Source organism: Doryrhamphus excisus, chromosome 5 (genome assembly GCF_030265055.1).
Source record: "Doryrhamphus excisus isolate RoL2022-K1 chromosome 5, RoL_Dexc_1.0, whole genome shotgun sequence".
Classification (NCBI taxonomy): domain Eukaryota; kingdom Metazoa; phylum Chordata; class Actinopteri; order Syngnathiformes; family Syngnathidae; genus Doryrhamphus; species Doryrhamphus excisus.
Window position 1 is genome coordinate 11,196,253 of NC_080470.1, and position 17,348 is coordinate 11,213,600.

The window sequence follows — 17,348 nt, forward strand, 5'->3', positions numbered from 1 at the left end:
AAGTAATGGTACATGAAAAGGCTGTGAAGCAGTGTGAGTTGAAGGGCAGTGTGTGAGTTGAAGTCTTTGTGTGTGCTCCCCAACACTCGACATTTTCTTCCATTCCCACTTCCTGCAGGTGTCCCAATATTTATTCCACATGGCGTATTTATTGTAAGTAGGTGTCTGCCAATGGACAAGTGCTTCACAGCCATCCTGCACAATGAGGATGTTTAGATGCCATTTGTGGGTTTTGTTTTGCAAAGTCATTGCCCATGCAAGTCATTTTGCACATTGGAATTGAAACTCTCAGCCTCGGTGACAGATAAGTGTTTTTCTTGACTTGTTATCAGAGGGGAGTGTTGGGAGAACTCAGAGAGGCGATGGAGGAGGGGTCTGCCTTGATTGAAAGCAGATTGGAGAGTTTCCTGCCTAAGCGTGCTACGCTCCAGCCCTCCTCCTTTGTCTGTGCCACTTCTTCTACAACTCCCTTCTGGATGCTCTGCAACCGCTCAGTTTCACCCTGCAATAGTAGGACACATCTGGATGAGTTTAAAAAAAAGGAATATAGGTCACAGTTGGTCCTCCCTCTTTTTCTTTCCCTGTTTAATAGAATTACTTCACCTCCTAAACTCTTAAAACAAATACCACATTACCACTTCTCAAGTGGTGTAATCTTCAATGTATCTGTATTTTAATGACTAGGCCGAAGGCGACCGCTTGCCTCCAGGCCACACAGTGAGCCAGCTAGAGACCTGCAAGATTCGAAGCATCCGTGCCGGAACCCTGGAGCGTCTGGTGGAGACGCTATTGACGGCATTCGACGACAATGACCTCACGTACACCTCAATTTTCCTGTCCACCTACAGAGCCTTCGCCAGCACACAGACGGTACTACAGCTGCTGCTTGACAGGTATGATGTAACCATGCAAGTTTTGGAGCTGCTGTGGGCAGGTTCAAATCCATTTTATTTACAGTACTGTGCAAATATTGCATGTCAGCAGTAGTTATTTTAACATAGTGAAACAGTTGCTAGACACATACAGATAGAAATAAACCATTAAAATTTTTAATCTGGATAAAAGTGCAAACAGAAGAATTTATTTCCACTATGGCTTTAATAGAAAGCCCATTTGGCCATCTTTTCTTCATCGTGCATAAAGAACTCTCTGTTATTTATGTTCCACTTATATAACCTGTAAATAAAATAATTATAAAATATATATTTATCCACTATCATACATACAGTACATAAGCAGGTTGTGAATATGAACAGTTTCCGCAGTCTTGCCCTATTTTGGTATGACTAAAAGGATGATTCAGCATGCTAAGGTTTATTTGCTGTATTCTCTGCTGCAGGTATGGAAGTGTGGAAGAAAAACAGCTAGATGCCAAGAGAAGCCAAGTCTCTGAAACCAATGGAGCCATCAGAAAGTGAGATTTGATTGACTTATTGCTGCAGTCTTTGAAGTCTGTGTCTAAATCTGTCTGTCTGTCCTAACAGTGCCTTAGCCTCTATCCTGCGTGCCTGGCTGGACCAATGTCCTGAAGACTTCCAGGAGCCTCCAGACTACCCCTGCCTTCACAGGCTGATGGATTACCTCCGTAGGGCCCTGCCTGGCTCAGAGGCCCTACGACGGGCAGAGGGTCTGCTAGAACAGCTGCGGATACAAGCCAGCATGGATGAATCTGATGGTAACCATTTTTAAAATGCTCTTCACATTCAGAACCATTGTGTCATCATTAAAATTACATTGGATTCAACTGTTTGCTGCTTTCAGCTGGCTTGCATGGCACCACTTCCTACTGCCCAGGGGAGGATGATGAAGTGGACATGGAAGTCCAAGAGGACTTCATGTCCTTTGAATCCGATCTGGTGGCCGAGCAGCTGACCTACATGGATGCAGTGAGTGGAAACGCCAACTTGGAGGTTATTGTTTTGAAAGGAAAAGGGTGTGTAATGCTATCTTGTTTTTTTTTTTTGCTGTAGCTGCTGTTCAAAAAAGTGGTACCACACCACTGCCTGGGCTCTATCTGGTCCCAGAGGGACAAAAAACACAACAAGCACAGCGCCCCCACCATTAGGGCCACCATCACTCAGTTCAACGCAGTGGCGGCTTGTGTGGTCAGCACAGTGCTAAGACATCGACAGATACGGCCGCATGTCAGAGCACGGGTCATCCAGCGCTGGATAGACGTTGCTCAGGTTGGCACACATTCACTTGTAAAGGCAATGTTTGGATACATCTCTTGTATTGGATCTCATCAGATTGTGTCTAATGACTCCCAAATTACAACTACGCTTGTGTTACATTACTCCTAACAGGAGTGTCGCATACGTAAGAATTTCTCCTCCTTGCGAGCCATTGTTTCCGCGCTGCAGTCCAACCCTCTGTACAGATTAAAGAGAGTGTGGAACTACGTACACAAGTAAGTACCTGTATTCTTAAAAAAAAAAAAAAAACAGCATCACGTGACGTTTTGCACTTATCTGACTTGTGACTATGCTCCACAGAGACAGCATGCAGACGTTCGAGGAGCTGTCTGACATCTTTTCCGATCACAACAACTACCTGACCAGCAGAGAGCTGCTCATGAGGGTTAGTTCCAATACTTGCTATAATTGGGCTTGACCAAACTTAGACAAATGACATTAGCGTACATACCAATATACAGTATATTACCTTATAAGTAATTATATATTATCATATTTATTTTATTTTTTATTATATATATTATCATATTTAAGTGTAATTTTTGGTTTGTAAATTTTGTTTCCCCCAGTGCAGTTGGGTAAAAATTCCCTGCTCACCTACAGTAAATACATCACAGCAAGCCACATTGTACTGCTCACTTCGGCTATTGGTCAATGGTTTGCGCAAGAACGTAAAAAAAAAAGTAGATCAGAGTAGAGTCGCATGACATAGCGCTAAATGAACAACAACAAAAATGCTTCCTATTAACTTCAATAATTATATGGATAAATAGGTCACAGTGCACCAGCAAATAGACAAGTTAGTTTTAAGATGGCATGGCCAGTAAATTCTTGACGTTAGTGGTGACGACATGCTAAACTGGAGACGTGCTTGAATCCATGTAGTCACGTCAACCTTAAGGCATTTACATTTTGGTGAAAGGGACAAAGGGTACTCCTATGAAAGCACTTACTGCATCCTGTTGACATTGCTGTCCATTAGTGCATGTCCATCGGATCTTTTATTGGGTATTTTACCCCTACTCAGTTTATGCAACATGTCTAATATAAACAGAGTAAATGTATCCTCAGAAGGCTAATAAAGAGTTGTGTTCATAAAGTCAGCAGCGTTTACTCTAAGCATTCACTTAGTGATCACTTGCCTCGGTTTATAAAGCAGATAAATGTCTCCTAAAAGAGACTTGAAGCACGCATTCCAAAGGTCACAGTTTAGAATTTCCATAACCAAAGCTATTTTTTCCTTCTCCTCCTTGGTCTCCCACACAGGAAGGTACTTCAAAGTTTGCCAGTCTGGAGAGTTGTGCCAAGGAGCATCAGAAACGTACCCACAAGAGACTTCAGCTGCAGAAGGAAATGGTGAGACAAAAGACTGGATGCTGAAGCTAAAACTGTGCTTTCGGGTGATACTTTTGAAAGACACATTCCTCTTCTGGTGCAGTGGTTGAATCATTGTTTGCCCTCTGTAGGGAGCCATGCAGGGAACCATACCCTACTTGGGGACTTTTCTAACGGACTTGACCATGCTCGATACAGCACTTCCTGACCTTGTGGAGGTAAACAAAATAAAACAACTATGGTCAATGCTGCGTATGTGTGCACCACATACACAGGACATTCGGTACACCTGCAAATTAAAGAGCCTCTTTCTGTGAATTTCCTATAGGATATCAGTAATAAATGACACATAATAATCATAAGTGACATCACTCATATTCAAATAATTCACCTATGAAGTACTAGCACTGCTAGTAGTAGTATAATTATAGTGGTACAGATTAGCGTTTATTAGCTAACTTTGTTAGGTTGTGCAGGTGTACCTAATTAAGTGTCTAGTGTATTTGCACCTGTGTTATTCAACATTTGAGCGCAAGTGTTTGCAAGTTTACACAAGGCTGCTCATGTGAGAGACATCTGTCAAAAACTAGGGCGCAACGTTCCTTGGATTTGTGTGAGAATTTTTTATTTTTTTTCCTCAAGCCTGTTTCTGTGAGTGGTCAGCCTACAGTAAAGCTTGTTTGTCTACGCCAGGCATATGTGATGTGCTCGTGGTGCCTGACACCGTATTCGTTGTGTTTTCCCGCAGGGTGGTCTGATCAACTTTGAGAAGAGACGCAGGGTAAGAGTCTAGTAGTGGAATATCTCGAGATGAGGATACACTTTGGATGCCAAATAAATTTACATTGAATTAATTGTACAGGAGTTTGAGGTGATTGCCCAGATCAAGCTGCTCCAGTCGGCCTGCAACAGCTACTGTCTGACTCCAGAAAAGGTGTTCCTACGTTGGTTCAAGAGCCAAACTCAGCTCAGTGAGGAGGAAAGGTAAACACTGCTTTACATGATACTTCATGGATGTGCTGAACAGGAACCAATTAGATTTTTGGAGCAAACCAGAAGCAAACATTGCGCCCCCACTGTCGTGTTTTTTCAAATCAATAAATGATAGCTGTTTTGTGGTTGAATGTGGCCTATTGGTTTATTTATATATTCGCAATTTGTATGTCTTCTTGAGTTGACTATTTGAGTGCGAGCGGCAGGGAGCAGTATAGAGTGTGGCCAACAGCACCTGTGTGAATGTTCACTGCATGTGTATCTGTTGCGACTGAAGTGCATTGTACTCTATTTTTGTAAACGTTTTGTTGCTATTTGAGTCACAATGAATGCGCTTCCCCATTCCACAGATGAACAAATACGGCACACTTTTGTTAGCAGAACACACATTACTTATTTTGTGTTTACTTACTGCCTTATTCTTTTCAGAGCAGAAACTGTCACAGTCATGGTCAGGCTGCTTTTAGCAGTTAAACCTTAGTGGATGTCTGAGTGCTATTCCACATCAGTCAAATTAGTTGAGGTCATAATTGAGTGAATCTGTTGTTCACACACATACAATGTACTATTCTTGGGGCCTTTCTTTGTGCTCTTTATTTTATGTCTTCTTATTCTGATGTCACTTCTACTTCCTCTGTGTCTTCATTAGACTATCCTTTATCTTCTTGTGGTTTTGCTTTACAATATTAATGACATTAATACAATATTAATGACATTAATACAACATTAATGTTTTTTTTTTACAGTTATGCCTTGTCATGTGAAGTCGAAGGTCTCGGTGAGAGCAGCCCGACATCACCCAAGCCTCGAAAAAGCATGGTGAAGAGACTGAGCCTGTAAGTACATCAACATACAGTAAATACATACTATGGAAGGATGGATAGATAGGGGTGCAACAATATGTGTCTTTTTATCGAACAGTTCGGTACAGGTGTCACAGTTCAGTACTATGTGTATGGAACATTATGTAACACATCGACACATCCGGTTGGGTGATCGTGTCATTCCCCTTCCGTGGCTGCCATGCTTAGGCTGGCTTCCTTCGGCACCTTCGGCTATCGTGACAGCTTACAGCTGAAGAAGTGCCCTACATGCTTGAAGAAAATAAAATGCATGTCAATGTTCTTTGCGTGTTGTCTGCAGGTTTACAATTCATGCGGGCCGCGTACGTGTCTCTTGCGATTTTTTTTTCCATTTTTGCAGGAAAAAGGTACATTTAAGGTGAAAAATGTTTTCAATTTCAATAAGATTAAAATGTATCAAACCATAACACAAACGTATCGAACTGAATTGTGAATTTTGTGTATTGTGGCACCCCTAATAGATGGATAGATATTAATGAGTCATGACTTCTATCCGAAGGCTAGCCATCACCAAATGGCGGACCTCGGTCCAGATACAGACCCATCGATAGCTCTTTATGGACCTATAACAAATTAAAATATCACATACTTTCTCCCCGTGCGTGTGTGGGTTTCTCCGGTTTCCTCCCACATTCCAAAAATATGCTAGGTTAATTGAGGACTCCAAATAGGTATGAATGCGAGTGTGAATGGTTGTTTGTCACTGGTCAAAAGTGCAAATGTGGCGTGACATTGTCTGACAAAACACAAATCATTCGAGTGGAAATACCCACCACAGTCTGATGTGAGAGCGTGGAAAATAAAGCAGGGTGAGATGATATGGTTGTGATATATGAGTCTGTTTGATGCAATTTCAGGAAAAAATAGGTTAGGACCTTCACCGTGGAAAAAAATTGCATGAACTGACCTTAGTCAATTTGCTCTAGGCTCTTCCTTGGGACAGACAGCAGTGCATCCAGTTCTCCAGTCAGAGAGACACCACGCTCGCCCCCTACTGGCAGCTCAGGGGAGAGCATGGACTCTGTCAGCGTGTCTTCCAGTGACTCCAGCAGCCCCTCAGACAGTGAAGGACTGACCCCCAGCCATGGCTCGGACCTCCAGCAAAACAAGGTGGACATCCATCTGTATCTGTTGTTTAACAATACAAACCACCACATTTGTTTTCTTCAGTGTTAACTTGAGATTTGTGCACTTTTCAGCTGTCCGAGTCTTCTTCTTGCACTTCCCTACACTCCATGGACACAGGCTCATCCACCACCAGCGTCTCCATGATGCCCGTGTCTCCCTCAATTCCCGGCCCCCCCTGCACCCACAGACGCTCCGTGTCCCTCACTCCCATGTCGTCGCCCTCCCCGAGCCAAACCCCGGCATACAACACGCAGGCCCAGGACGCTTGTATCATCAGAGTCAGCCTGGAGCATGGTAATGGTAACCTCTACAAGAGCATACTGGTGCGTCTTTAATTACTCTTTATCGTTTAAGAATATTGTTGTCTATTTTGAGAATAAACTAAAAGTAATCTTGTCACCATAATAGCTGACCAGTCAAGACAAGACAAGGGCTGTCATATCCAGAGCCATGGCCAAACATAACCTAGAGGAGGAGCCAGAAGAAGGCTATGAGCTGGTCCAGGTCATCTCTGAGGAAAGAGGTAGGAGGGGTTTGTTTATGTAATCTTAGAAACAAACAAATGGAAAAATAAAATATATAAAACAAATATATTTTAGTCCCTACTGAGACTGCCACCCCCACGACACAGATAAGCGGAAGGAAAGAGAATGGAAATTTTGGATTTTCAATTTTTTGAAAACATGAATAATAAAATGTCTCTTCTTTTAGAGGGGAATATGTGTGAAATGAAAGGTGTGTGTGTGTGTATATATATATTAATGTACTATAATAATAGTAATATTAATAATTAATGTACAATTTTTTAATGTAGGTATATATATGTATATACATATATAAATACCTACATTAAAAAATTGTACATTCATTTAATTTAATTTATGTAGTGTATGTATGTGTGTGTGTGTGTATATATATATATATATATATATATATATATATATATATATATATATATATATATATATATATATATATATTACATTTTAAAAAATGTACATTAATTTTATTTCACACATATTCCCCTCTAAAAGAAGAGTCATTTTATCATTTATGTTTTTATTAATTAAATTCTTTTTAAACATTTTCATTAATTTCATTTTTCACACATATTCCCCTCTAAAAGAAGAGACATTTTATTACTCTTGTTTTTAAAAAATTGAAAATCCAAAATTTCTATTCTATTTCCTTCCACTTATCTGTGTCGTAGGGGCAGCAGTCTCAGTAGGGAAGTCCAGTTTCAAATCAAATATACCGTACTGTGTTCAGGCATTCTCTTAGTGTTGTTGTTTACATTTTTCTTTTCAGAGCTGATAATACCTGACAACGCCAACGTCTTCTACGCCATGAACACCTCAGCCAACTTTGACTTCTTGTTGCGTGTGCGAGGTTCGTTGGGTCGTCCGGTGCAGCTCCGTAGTCGCTGCAGCACCACGCTGCCACGGTCTCAGCAGCACCGCTCCAGCCTCTCACTCAGACTTAGCAAAGTCACACTGTGACCCTTAAATACTGGCCCACTGCTCACCACAAAGCCCTTTTTACGGCCCTGAAGTGTGCCATTCTTCCTCTTCCTGCCCTGTATCCATGCAGGCTTCTGTGACTTGACTAGTGAGAGACAGTGACGCTGTGTGGCCTCCTCTTGCTACTGCAGCAGGGTTTTGCACATGTACAAAAAAGGGAGTCTGCAGCGCTCCTGAACCAGTATTCTTCTATAGAAGCAACTTTATCCTGTGTAGCTCAATGAGAAGCAGCCTTTTACTGACCAATGAGTGGACCTCAGACAGTATTCATGTTAAAAAACAAAACCTCTCGTGTGTTAACTGTGAGCTGTGTGACGAATGCACATTCTGCATTCTGATTGGTTCCCTTTACTTGGTTTTAACAAGTCTTTCGGCCTTATTAATGTATCTTTTATGATATGAACTACAGCATTGCACTTGTCACTTGGTAAGAAGATGCCAATGGGATGTGAATACACCAATGAAATATGACTTATTTGTCAATGTTGCTTTTTTATGTTTGTTTTTGTTTGTTTTGTAACGTCAGTCCTTTGGAGGGTTCATGGAGGATTTTTCTTCCTGCCGAAATGTTAATGAATGAATTCAGGATGTCCGCAGAAAAGAAATAGATAATGTGATGCCTTGGCAGCACTTTTCAAAGTGGGAAAATTTAGCCTGCCCTTACTGAATACACAACAAAATTTAACACCAATTTTAACATATCTTAGTGGGGTTTGACACCAAAAAGATACATTAAACAAAAATCTTTCTGCCTTTGGTGTGTAGCTGAAGCTAGTGTAACAGTTGTAAAAAAAAAAATCCCAAGCTGCTGTGTCAAACCCTGAAGTCCTAAGGCATCCGTGGATGGGTTGCAAACTCACTTTTGAAAGTGCTGCTTAACCATTTGAGCCTTGATTGTTTTGATATTTTGTTTTCACTGCATTGTCTCTTCCCTGTATTAACACTGTTATTGAAAGATCCATTACAACCAAAGTCACTCTGTGTTAGTGAAATCAAATGATGTTGGCAGCACTTAATGTGTCGTTTCAAAATACCCCGTCAGTCTCGGTTCTTCAGTATTGTTCATTGCCAAAGACTCTTACGCTACCTGCATCAATAAATTATTATCACTTGCTGGCTCTTGCTGACATTTTTTTCAATTCAATTTTTATCAACGTTTGTAGATTTTAGTGTTTTGTTTTAATTGTAAGATAATAGATCTAAGAGAAAATATCTAAGTCCGATGTATATGTCAATGTGATTTTAAATACAGTGATCCTAATGGGGACAGACTGCCTGATTGGTATGCAAACAAAACACATTTATACATGCATTAATTTGAATTTTAAATAAAATTTTCCATTGCAAATCTTAAAGGTGAATCTCACGCGCTACAGAACCTTTTCTATTGCTGCTCCCAAAATGCGTAACAGTCTGCCTGTTCACATTAAACAGGCCCTTCATTGTCTCCATTTTTTAACAATGATTTGTTTTATTCAACTTGAATAATTGTCTTATTTTTTAGCTGTAGTTCATTGTGCAGCTGCTATGTTCAAGAAATGCGAATATATTGAATGTGAACTTAAACTGTTTACTATACATGTATTTAATATTTACAATGCATTTTTTTATATTTATTGTGTGGCTTATTATAAACGTGTATTGAGTAGGAGGTAGGCGGGCTTGTGTTTTTTTCAGTTTTTCTGACGTAACCTGTTAACCTGTCAACAAGCTGTGATTTGATTGGTCAAAAGTTCACGGCACATCCTCCAGTCCGCCTTCGTGGATTTAGTATAACCAAGATTTGCTGCTTTAACCGTGGACAGAACCGTCTCAACAGTTGAGTCAACCCAGGACAAGGAGTCCCACGGTCTAAACCAAGGTCAGTATTCTATTTCAAAGCTTGTATGTCTTTATTTGAAACGTCATTTTAAGTAGACGCTTTGCTAATTAGCTAAACTTTTGTCACCTGTTCATTGTCGCCTGCTCTACTAGCATCTGTATTAGATGCCCTCATTGTCTGGAATAATATTTCTATAAGTTATAGAAGAGGTTTGGGGCGACCTATGTCGTAATCAAAACCAGGGCAAATGTAATTCAGTGGGCGGTGAGTCAGTCATTTGGGGCAAAGTTCACCATCCAGAAAGTAGACGAAAAGTTAGCCCAGTTGCTAAGTCACCAGTTTCTGCCGTAGCGCTGCGCCCTCTTCGGGGAACTATTTTATGTCCACATTGCAAACACCGTGGAATGTCCGTAACCACACGCGACGTAAAACTTGAGGAGACTTAATGTGGTGGCCATCAACTGTCATTTTACTGAACTCCAACTACAACTCCCACCATGCCTTGCGAACATGTCTCTGAAAGTGACGGCATATATTACACTGTGCTATGGTTTATTTAGATAATGTATGACAAACCCAGGGCCGTGGTCAGCATTTAGGCCACACAATCAAGAGATCGGCAAGACCTGGGTTAGATTCTCCGCTTGGCACCTCTGTGTGGAGTTTGCATGTTTGTGGTGTTTCTCCGGGTACTCCGGTTTCCTGACACATTCCAAAAACATGCATGCTAGGTTAATTGGCGACCACAAATTGTCCATAGGTATGAATGTGAGTGTGAATGGTTGTTTGTCTATATGTGCCCTCTTATTGGTTAGCGACCAGTCCAGGGTCTACCCTCGCCGAAGACAGCTTGGAGAGGCTCCAGCACGCCCGCGACCCTTGTGACCCTTGTGTGGATAAGCGGTAGAAAATGGATGGATGACAAACCTAAGCTATAACATTGACGTTAAGTGCTATGTTTGATAGTGCTGTAGGTGTAGACCAGGGGTGTCAAACTCAATTGCAAGGGGTCAAAGATTACTTTAGGTCACAGGGGTCTCAAACTCAATTTACCTGGGGGCCACTGGAGCTAGGGTCTGGGCCGCATCATGTTTAAAAAAAACTGTCTTCAATGCTTTTGCTTCTGCTATACCCTACACTTTTCAGTGCTTTGATCTCAGTCATGGATGATAAGAGAAAAAGGCGGGCTCGCTCACGCACGGGTGGAGCAAAATCGCATCAATTGTGTCCGGTGTGCACACAGCTTTAAATTGTCATTTATGGGTACATGAAACCATACAGCATCCATATCAAACTCGTGCGGGCCGCACTAACATTAAACATTCATATGAAGGTGGCATTTGGCCCGCGGCCTGCGAGTTTGAGATCCCTGCTTTAGGTTGTGCGCCGAACTGGATATTACCCCCCACCTATATAGACATTTTTTTCTACATTGGAGTGGGGGATATACACATTTTTTTGTGTCCATTTATGCCTGCTTGAATTTTTTTACTTTCCGATAATCTGCCGGGCAAAAGCTACATACAATATTTTATATCATCACAAAAACATCACAATCTGTGAGATGTGTGACCCAGAAGTGTTCATCTATGGAATGGGCAGGTTATGCATTTCCCAACATGCTTTGCTGTAGTTAAAATTCATTCATTAATTCATTTTCTACCATTTATCCTCACAAGGGTCGCGGGGGTTGCTGGAGCCTATCCCAGCTGTCTTCGGCGAGAGGCGGGGTACACCCTGGACTGGTTGCCAGCCAATCACAGGGCACATATAGACAAACAACCATTCACACTCACATTCATACCTATGGACAATTTGGAGTCGCCAATTAACCTAGCATGTTTTTGGAATGTGGGAGGAAACCGGAGTACCCGGAGAAAACATGAAAGAACAAACTCCACACAGAGATGGCCTAGGGTGGAATTGAACCTTAGTCTCCGAGCTGTGAGGTCTGCGCGCTAACCAAAAATTAAAATTATTACTTTTTATTGTCTTCTCCCCTTTTAATGTGTTATTTTGTAGAGACAGGCTGTAATAGAGAAAGGGTTGCTTTTCAGTCATGTAGATTTAAATAATTTAAACTTTTGGTCTGAATCTACCACGAAGAATGGTTGTGAATTTCATGCTTACTTACTCAGATCACTCCAAACACTTTGTTTGATGAGGCCCGTAAGGCACGCCAATTCAATGCTATTTTCCAAACAGTTGTGCGGGCCGGATGAAATTGCATCGATCGGATTTGGCCCCAGGGCCTGAGTTTGACACATGTGGTGTAGATTCTCAGTCATCCAGGTCATGGTAATCCGCAAAGGTTGTGTCGGGGGTAAGTGAAGTGGTGAAGACGTTTTCACCTTTTAATCCTAGAAAACTAGAAATATTGCATTCAGCTCAGTGGGCATGGACTTTTTGCAATAACCAATATAGAGAAGGGAAGAAATAACAGAAGTTAGCCACTTTTTAGGTAGCTTTCACCTCGCGAGTAGTTATACACATCGTCGTAAAAGTTAAGTGTTTAAATGACATTTAACATTAACATTTTGTATTAGTGTTAAACACTTGTTCGACAATAAATGGGATGCGTCTGAAAAGTTAGTTTATTGTTCCAACATAGTAACATTACAGTGGTTAACTTCTTAGACTTTCTTGTGTGCTAATTAGAAATGATGCCAAAAAACAGGACAGTTGCACAGTTTATGATGGCAAAAGTTTGGATTAAAGGTGAAAACGTCTTCAACTAAGAAGAATTGCAGTTTCCTTGATTCAACTTTTGTGGAAGTTGTGATGCTGTTTTTACAATTGCAGCACTGTCAGTATCTCTCAGGTATTCTTGTCATGCTGATAGGGCCCAAGCATATGAAAGGTCACATCGCATTTCATCATAACGGCTCGAATTTTACCTTGATATCAATAGAAGACAGATTGTGTAGAATCACTCACATAGAGTGTATTAAGTTGGGGCGTCCACTGAGGGCAACATACAGGAAAAAAAGTGGGGATCCACTATACACTTTGAAATAAAAATGGTAAAAAAATTAAATGTAGGTCAACATAAGATAAGACGGCAACAAGACATTGCCATCTTAGCTTTGACGACAAAGCCAATTAGTGTTATATGTAAAATATCTCATTAATGATGAGTTAAGTATGTTTTTAGAATATGCAGAGAGTCAATAAAAAATGGACACCTTTGGACACCTATTCAGTAAGTGATAACAGTATTCTGTGTAACATATGCAGCTTTTCTCTATAAATGATTAAAAAGTTTATCAGTGCGTTGTAAAACTAGAGAAGATGTCAAGCGCCTGTCCAAGCATGTTGCCCAACTGAGATGTTGCAACAAAGTGACATTTTGCACTCATACACAGCACTGTCAGAGAGATGTCAGCAATACCAGATGTCTTTTATTGACCCTTGGGTGTGAATCATCAACATATCTCTTAAATTCCAGACTCTATAATAAAGAATTATTTATATTTATGGTATAATATGACAATTCCTATCAAGAAGCATTGAAATACAAAAAACTAAACCTGCTGTTGGTGTATTGCTAGAGCTGCAAAATGAATGGATGAATTGATGATGAATTGATTATCCAATCTATCCTATCTATTTTGGTGTGTGACTACTCATGGTGAAAACCATTTAATCGCTGTCTTTCCACCTCAGTCAGAGACTGAATTCAGCAGCCACGATGGCAGACATGGAGAAGACGAATGAGAGTGGAGCTCCAGTAGCAGAAACCGCTAATGGAGACCAACAGGTGAGGTGCACCCTCACCCATCGATTTATTCTGTTCCATATATGTATATGTATAGCTTGTAAGTGTGTAGCTTGATTTACATTTTCAGTTCATTTGGAGCTGTCGATATATACGAATGTATATGTAATGGTGTCCTGTCATTTATCTTTTTGATCACTTGTATAAACAAAAAAAACTGTATTTAAGTGACAATGTATGAAAATGTTTTCTTTTTTTACTTCCTAGACTGTTGTTTCTCGTGTAAGCAACTTGCCGCTGGTCAGTTCAGCCTGTGGGGCTGTTGCTAATGCTTACAGCTCCACCAAAGACAGCGTGCCATTGCTGAAAGGTGTAATGGGGGCCGCCGAAAGTGGTGTTCGGACATTGGGAGCAGCTGCGGCCACAGGATCCAAACCTCTTTTGAACATTATTGAACCACAATGTAGGTCTTTTCTATCTCTGACTTGCAGTTTTTTTTTTTTACTTTATATGACATTTTGCTGCACGGTGACAGAGTGTTTAGAATGTGAGCCTCACAAACAGGAGAACTTGAAATCTCCCACATCCCAAAACATACATGTCATACATGTTACGTTATTTGGAGACTCAAGGGTGTGCCCCGCCTCCTGCCCCAAAAGGTCAGCTGGGATAGGCTCCAGCTCATCCATGACCCTCATGAGGACCAGTGCTATAGAGAATGGATGGATGAATGACATTTGCAGTTGCTGTCTAGCACCATTGTTGAGGGAAAATGACTGCTGTTGTGTACTTCCAGTGGCTACAGTGAATGAATATGCCATGAAAGGTCTGGACAAGATGGAAGAGAAGCTGCCTATTCTTCAGCAGCCAGCAGAAAAGGTCAGAGAAACCATGCTTACAAACACTTCAACTACATATGTGATTTTTGTCCCGTCCTCGTTATGATTATTGATATTTATCAAAGTGATATTGTTAAATCTGTCTATATGTTGCGTTAAACCGTAGAAAACATACAAATCTCATATAACAGGATGTCTTATTCCCTGAATGGCATCTTCCTCCCTCTGCCAGGTGGTGTCTGATACAGTGGGAATGGTGTGCCAGTCAGTGACGGGGGCTAAAGACGCCATGGTGGGGGTTGTGATGGGCGGTGTGGAGCGGACCCGGGCGGCCGTCAGTGGAGGCATCAGCACTGTGATGGGCAGCAGCGTTGGCCAAATGGTCAGCAGCGGGATGGGTCTAGCCCTCAGCCGGTCCGAGAACTGGGTTGACCAGAACCTGCCACTTACTGAGCGGGAGCTGGGTAGGTTGGTTTTAGACTCGAGAGAAGTTGAAACTTGAGTATTTTGTCTTTCCCCTGTATGATAATAAAAATGTTACATTACTATATACTGTAATTACAAAAAAAGTTTTATAAATGCAAGTTTAACCCTGGAATGTTGTTTCTAGCTGCTGTGGCTGAGCCTCCCACAGGCGAGGTAACCTCCTCATCAGCAGCCACCCCCAGCTACTTTGTCCGTCTGGGCAAACTCTCAGCCAAAGTGCAGGAGCGAGCTCTCCAGCAGTCCCTGGTTCGTGCACGTCGAGCCAGAGATGCCACACACGCCACGGTGGCCCAGATGACCAGTACTCTGGACCTGCTAGAGAACGCCCGAAGCAGTTTGGGTGCAGGTGGCAACCAGATAGGTGGTGCCATGGAGCAGCTGCAGCAGCGATGGACTGAGTGGAATGAGAAGCAGCCTGGAAGTGGACAAAGTGATGCAGAGTCCAAAGATGAGACTGAGGTTTTGCTTTTAGAAGTATCTAGTTTTTTTTTTTTTTTAATGGACAAGGCTATTTCCGTCACTATGTTTTCCTTCTGTCACAGCGCTTGGAGTGGCGGGTGCTCTCCATGGTGCGAGGTCTGAGCGAGCAACTTCGTTCCGCCAGCTCCAATGTAGTGTCAAGCGCTCAGGGTCTGCCAGGGGCAGTCCAGGACCAGCTGACGAGGGCGAGGCGGTCGGCCGAAGAACTGCACTCTTCTCTGGGCGACACCAGCGCCCTGACCCCCCTCCTTCTGGATAAGAGCCGTCACCACTTGACCCAAGTACAAATTTCACCACACTTAGCTTTGTGTATTTGTTGTGTTTTTCCCCTAATTACTCTTGTGTTTCTTTTGGAGAGCAGATGTTTGTACAGTGGAAACTCTGACACTGGTTGTCTTTGGAAAGATTCCACATCATTTTTCTCTTGAGAACTAATGGAATTTGGGTCATTGAATTAATCTGTTCCAGGGTCAAACTGGCACAAACCCATTATTAGCTGTTAAGTAACATTTGAACATTCCACTGAAAAATGCAACTAAACCAAAAGCACTCCCCTAACCAGTTCTTGTGACCGCCAAGGCTTGTCATATCCATTATGCTTTCAGTTACATGCCATTTACATCAGCATCTACATGATACATGCCATGTTTGAGTGTTTTAAATGTCAAAAGGTTGTATGAAGATGTTTGCAAAGCACCATTCTATAAGTATTGCAGGAAATAACAAGCATCATATATTGCATGTGTTTTTTTATATAATTATTTGTAATTGTACCAAGCATAGTTCACAGCAAGTTCCACTTCATGTTTTGTAGTGTAGTGTATAACAGGTTTATTGATGTTACTGATATTTTGCTCATGTTCTGACCAGCCAGGCACTTTTCTATGTCAAAGTAGTTCCTGTACTTGTTTGGTTCTATGGTTAGCATCACACATTTCCTCATTGCCCTGACTGCCACTTTTCAATGTTTGCATCACAAAACTTCAATCAAAAACCCAAAGAAAAATGAGCAGCCAAACTTTTACCTTTTGCCATCACTGCCATCCTTCTGTGTTGGCATCACAAGAGTAAAAAAAGGACAATGAAAAAACTATTCTTCTTGGAGTTTATCGGATATGTGCTGAGCTGGGAAGCCCCAGGGAAGACATGCTGGCGGGATTATGTCTCACAGCTGGCCTCGGAAGGCCTTGGTGTCCCCCTGGTGGAGCTGGAGGAGGTGGCCATAAACCAGGAAGTCTGGGCTGCCGTACTGAGACTCTTGCCCCTGTAACCTGGACCTGAATAGGCGGAAGACAATGAAATGACATGGAACAATGGAAAAATGTGCAGCCAGTTTTGCTTCTGTGGTTATCATGACACTTTTCCTCTTAGCCCTCACTGCTACCCATCTGTGGTGCCATCACAAGACAAAAAAATCCCCCCAGAAAATACCTTTATTTGTTGAGTTTTTTTCCGAAGTATATTTTCATTTTAGTTTAAATCATAATTGGTACCACTGTTGGAGGTTCCACAACAATACATACACATGAATACAGTATTCTTATAAGTATCTCCACGTTCACATGCATACATGAAACAGGTTAGGTTATGTGATATTGATGTATATTGTCCATTTTTTTATAGGTTCAACAGTCCCTGGACGGTGTGATGGAGTATTTACTCAACAACACCCCACTCAACTGGCTGGTGGGGCCCTTTGCCCCGATGATCACCGAGAGGGCAGCAGAGCAGGACGCAGGGTCACAGAGCAAAAGTTGAAGACGATTCTCCATTTAGTCTGGGAAGATTGTTGTGTATCGCCCAGCTTTCCTATGCACTTAATTGCTATTAATGACAGCCTTGAAATATTTTAGTCCACATTATTTATACCAGATTCTCTGCCTTTTAGTTTTAAACATAACACATGACAACACACTATTTACTGCCTTTTTTTGTTTTATGTTATTTTAATTGCAGTATTATGTATCTG

The 17,348-nt window shown here is 41.6% G+C and overlaps 2 protein-coding genes across 4 annotated transcripts in view; both read left to right on the plus strand.

The window, feature by feature from the left end:
• rgl1 (ral guanine nucleotide dissociation stimulator-like 1) overlaps positions 1–9,148 on the plus strand; it is a 30,908-nt gene extending 21,760 nt beyond the window's left edge. For all 3 annotated transcript variants that reach the window (XM_058073696.1, XM_058073695.1, XM_058073697.1), the window contains 16 exons: positions 685–893; positions 1,340–1,414; positions 1,485–1,675; positions 1,762–1,886; positions 1,971–2,186; positions 2,307–2,410; positions 2,496–2,580; positions 3,462–3,551; positions 3,662–3,748; positions 4,279–4,311; positions 4,393–4,514; positions 5,270–5,359; positions 6,313–6,496; positions 6,586–6,837; positions 6,923–7,037; positions 7,823–9,148. In XM_058073696.1, coding sequence (XP_057929679.1) covers positions 685–893; positions 1,340–1,414; positions 1,485–1,675; positions 1,762–1,886; positions 1,971–2,186; positions 2,307–2,410; positions 2,496–2,580; positions 3,462–3,551; positions 3,662–3,748; positions 4,279–4,311; positions 4,393–4,514; positions 5,270–5,359; positions 6,313–6,496; positions 6,586–6,837; positions 6,923–7,037; positions 7,823–8,013 — 2,169 coding nt within the window. In that variant the 3' untranslated portion in view covers positions 8,014–9,148. The remainder of the gene's footprint in view (positions 1–684; positions 894–1,339; positions 1,415–1,484; positions 1,676–1,761; positions 1,887–1,970; positions 2,187–2,306; positions 2,411–2,495; positions 2,581–3,461; positions 3,552–3,661; positions 3,749–4,278; positions 4,312–4,392; positions 4,515–5,269; positions 5,360–6,312; positions 6,497–6,585; positions 6,838–6,922; positions 7,038–7,822) is intronic.
• A 579-nt stretch (positions 9,149–9,727) lies between these two features.
• Positions 9,728–17,341, plus strand: plin3 (perilipin 3). Its single transcript, XM_058073632.1, has 8 exons — positions 9,728–9,895; positions 13,523–13,616; positions 13,842–14,037; positions 14,371–14,453; positions 14,646–14,877; positions 15,024–15,358; positions 15,442–15,660; positions 17,003–17,341. Exons 2-8 carry the CDS (start codon positions 13,548–13,550, stop codon positions 17,135–17,137), a joined length of 1,269 nt encoding a protein of 422 aa, XP_057929615.1. The 5' UTR covers positions 9,728–9,895; positions 13,523–13,547; the 3' UTR covers positions 17,138–17,341.
• Positions 17,342–17,348: the final 7 nt, after the last annotated feature.

What these genes read in the sequence shown, in the direction of transcription:
- plin3 (XM_058073632.1), top strand. Translation starts at nt 13,548, where the DNA reads ATGGCAGACATGGAGAAGACGAATGAGAGTGGAGCTCCAGTAGCAGAA. An exon ending in TTCAGCAGCCAGCAGAAAAG is followed by an intron (nt 14,454 to 14,645) that starts GTCAGAGAAACC and finishes TCCCTCTGCCAG; the next exon opens with GTGGTGTCTGATACAGTGGG. An exon ending in ACTTACTGAGCGGGAGCTGG is followed by an intron (nt 14,878 to 15,023) that starts GTAGGTTGGTTT and finishes TGTTGTTTCTAG; the next exon opens with CTGCTGTGGCTGAGCCTCCC.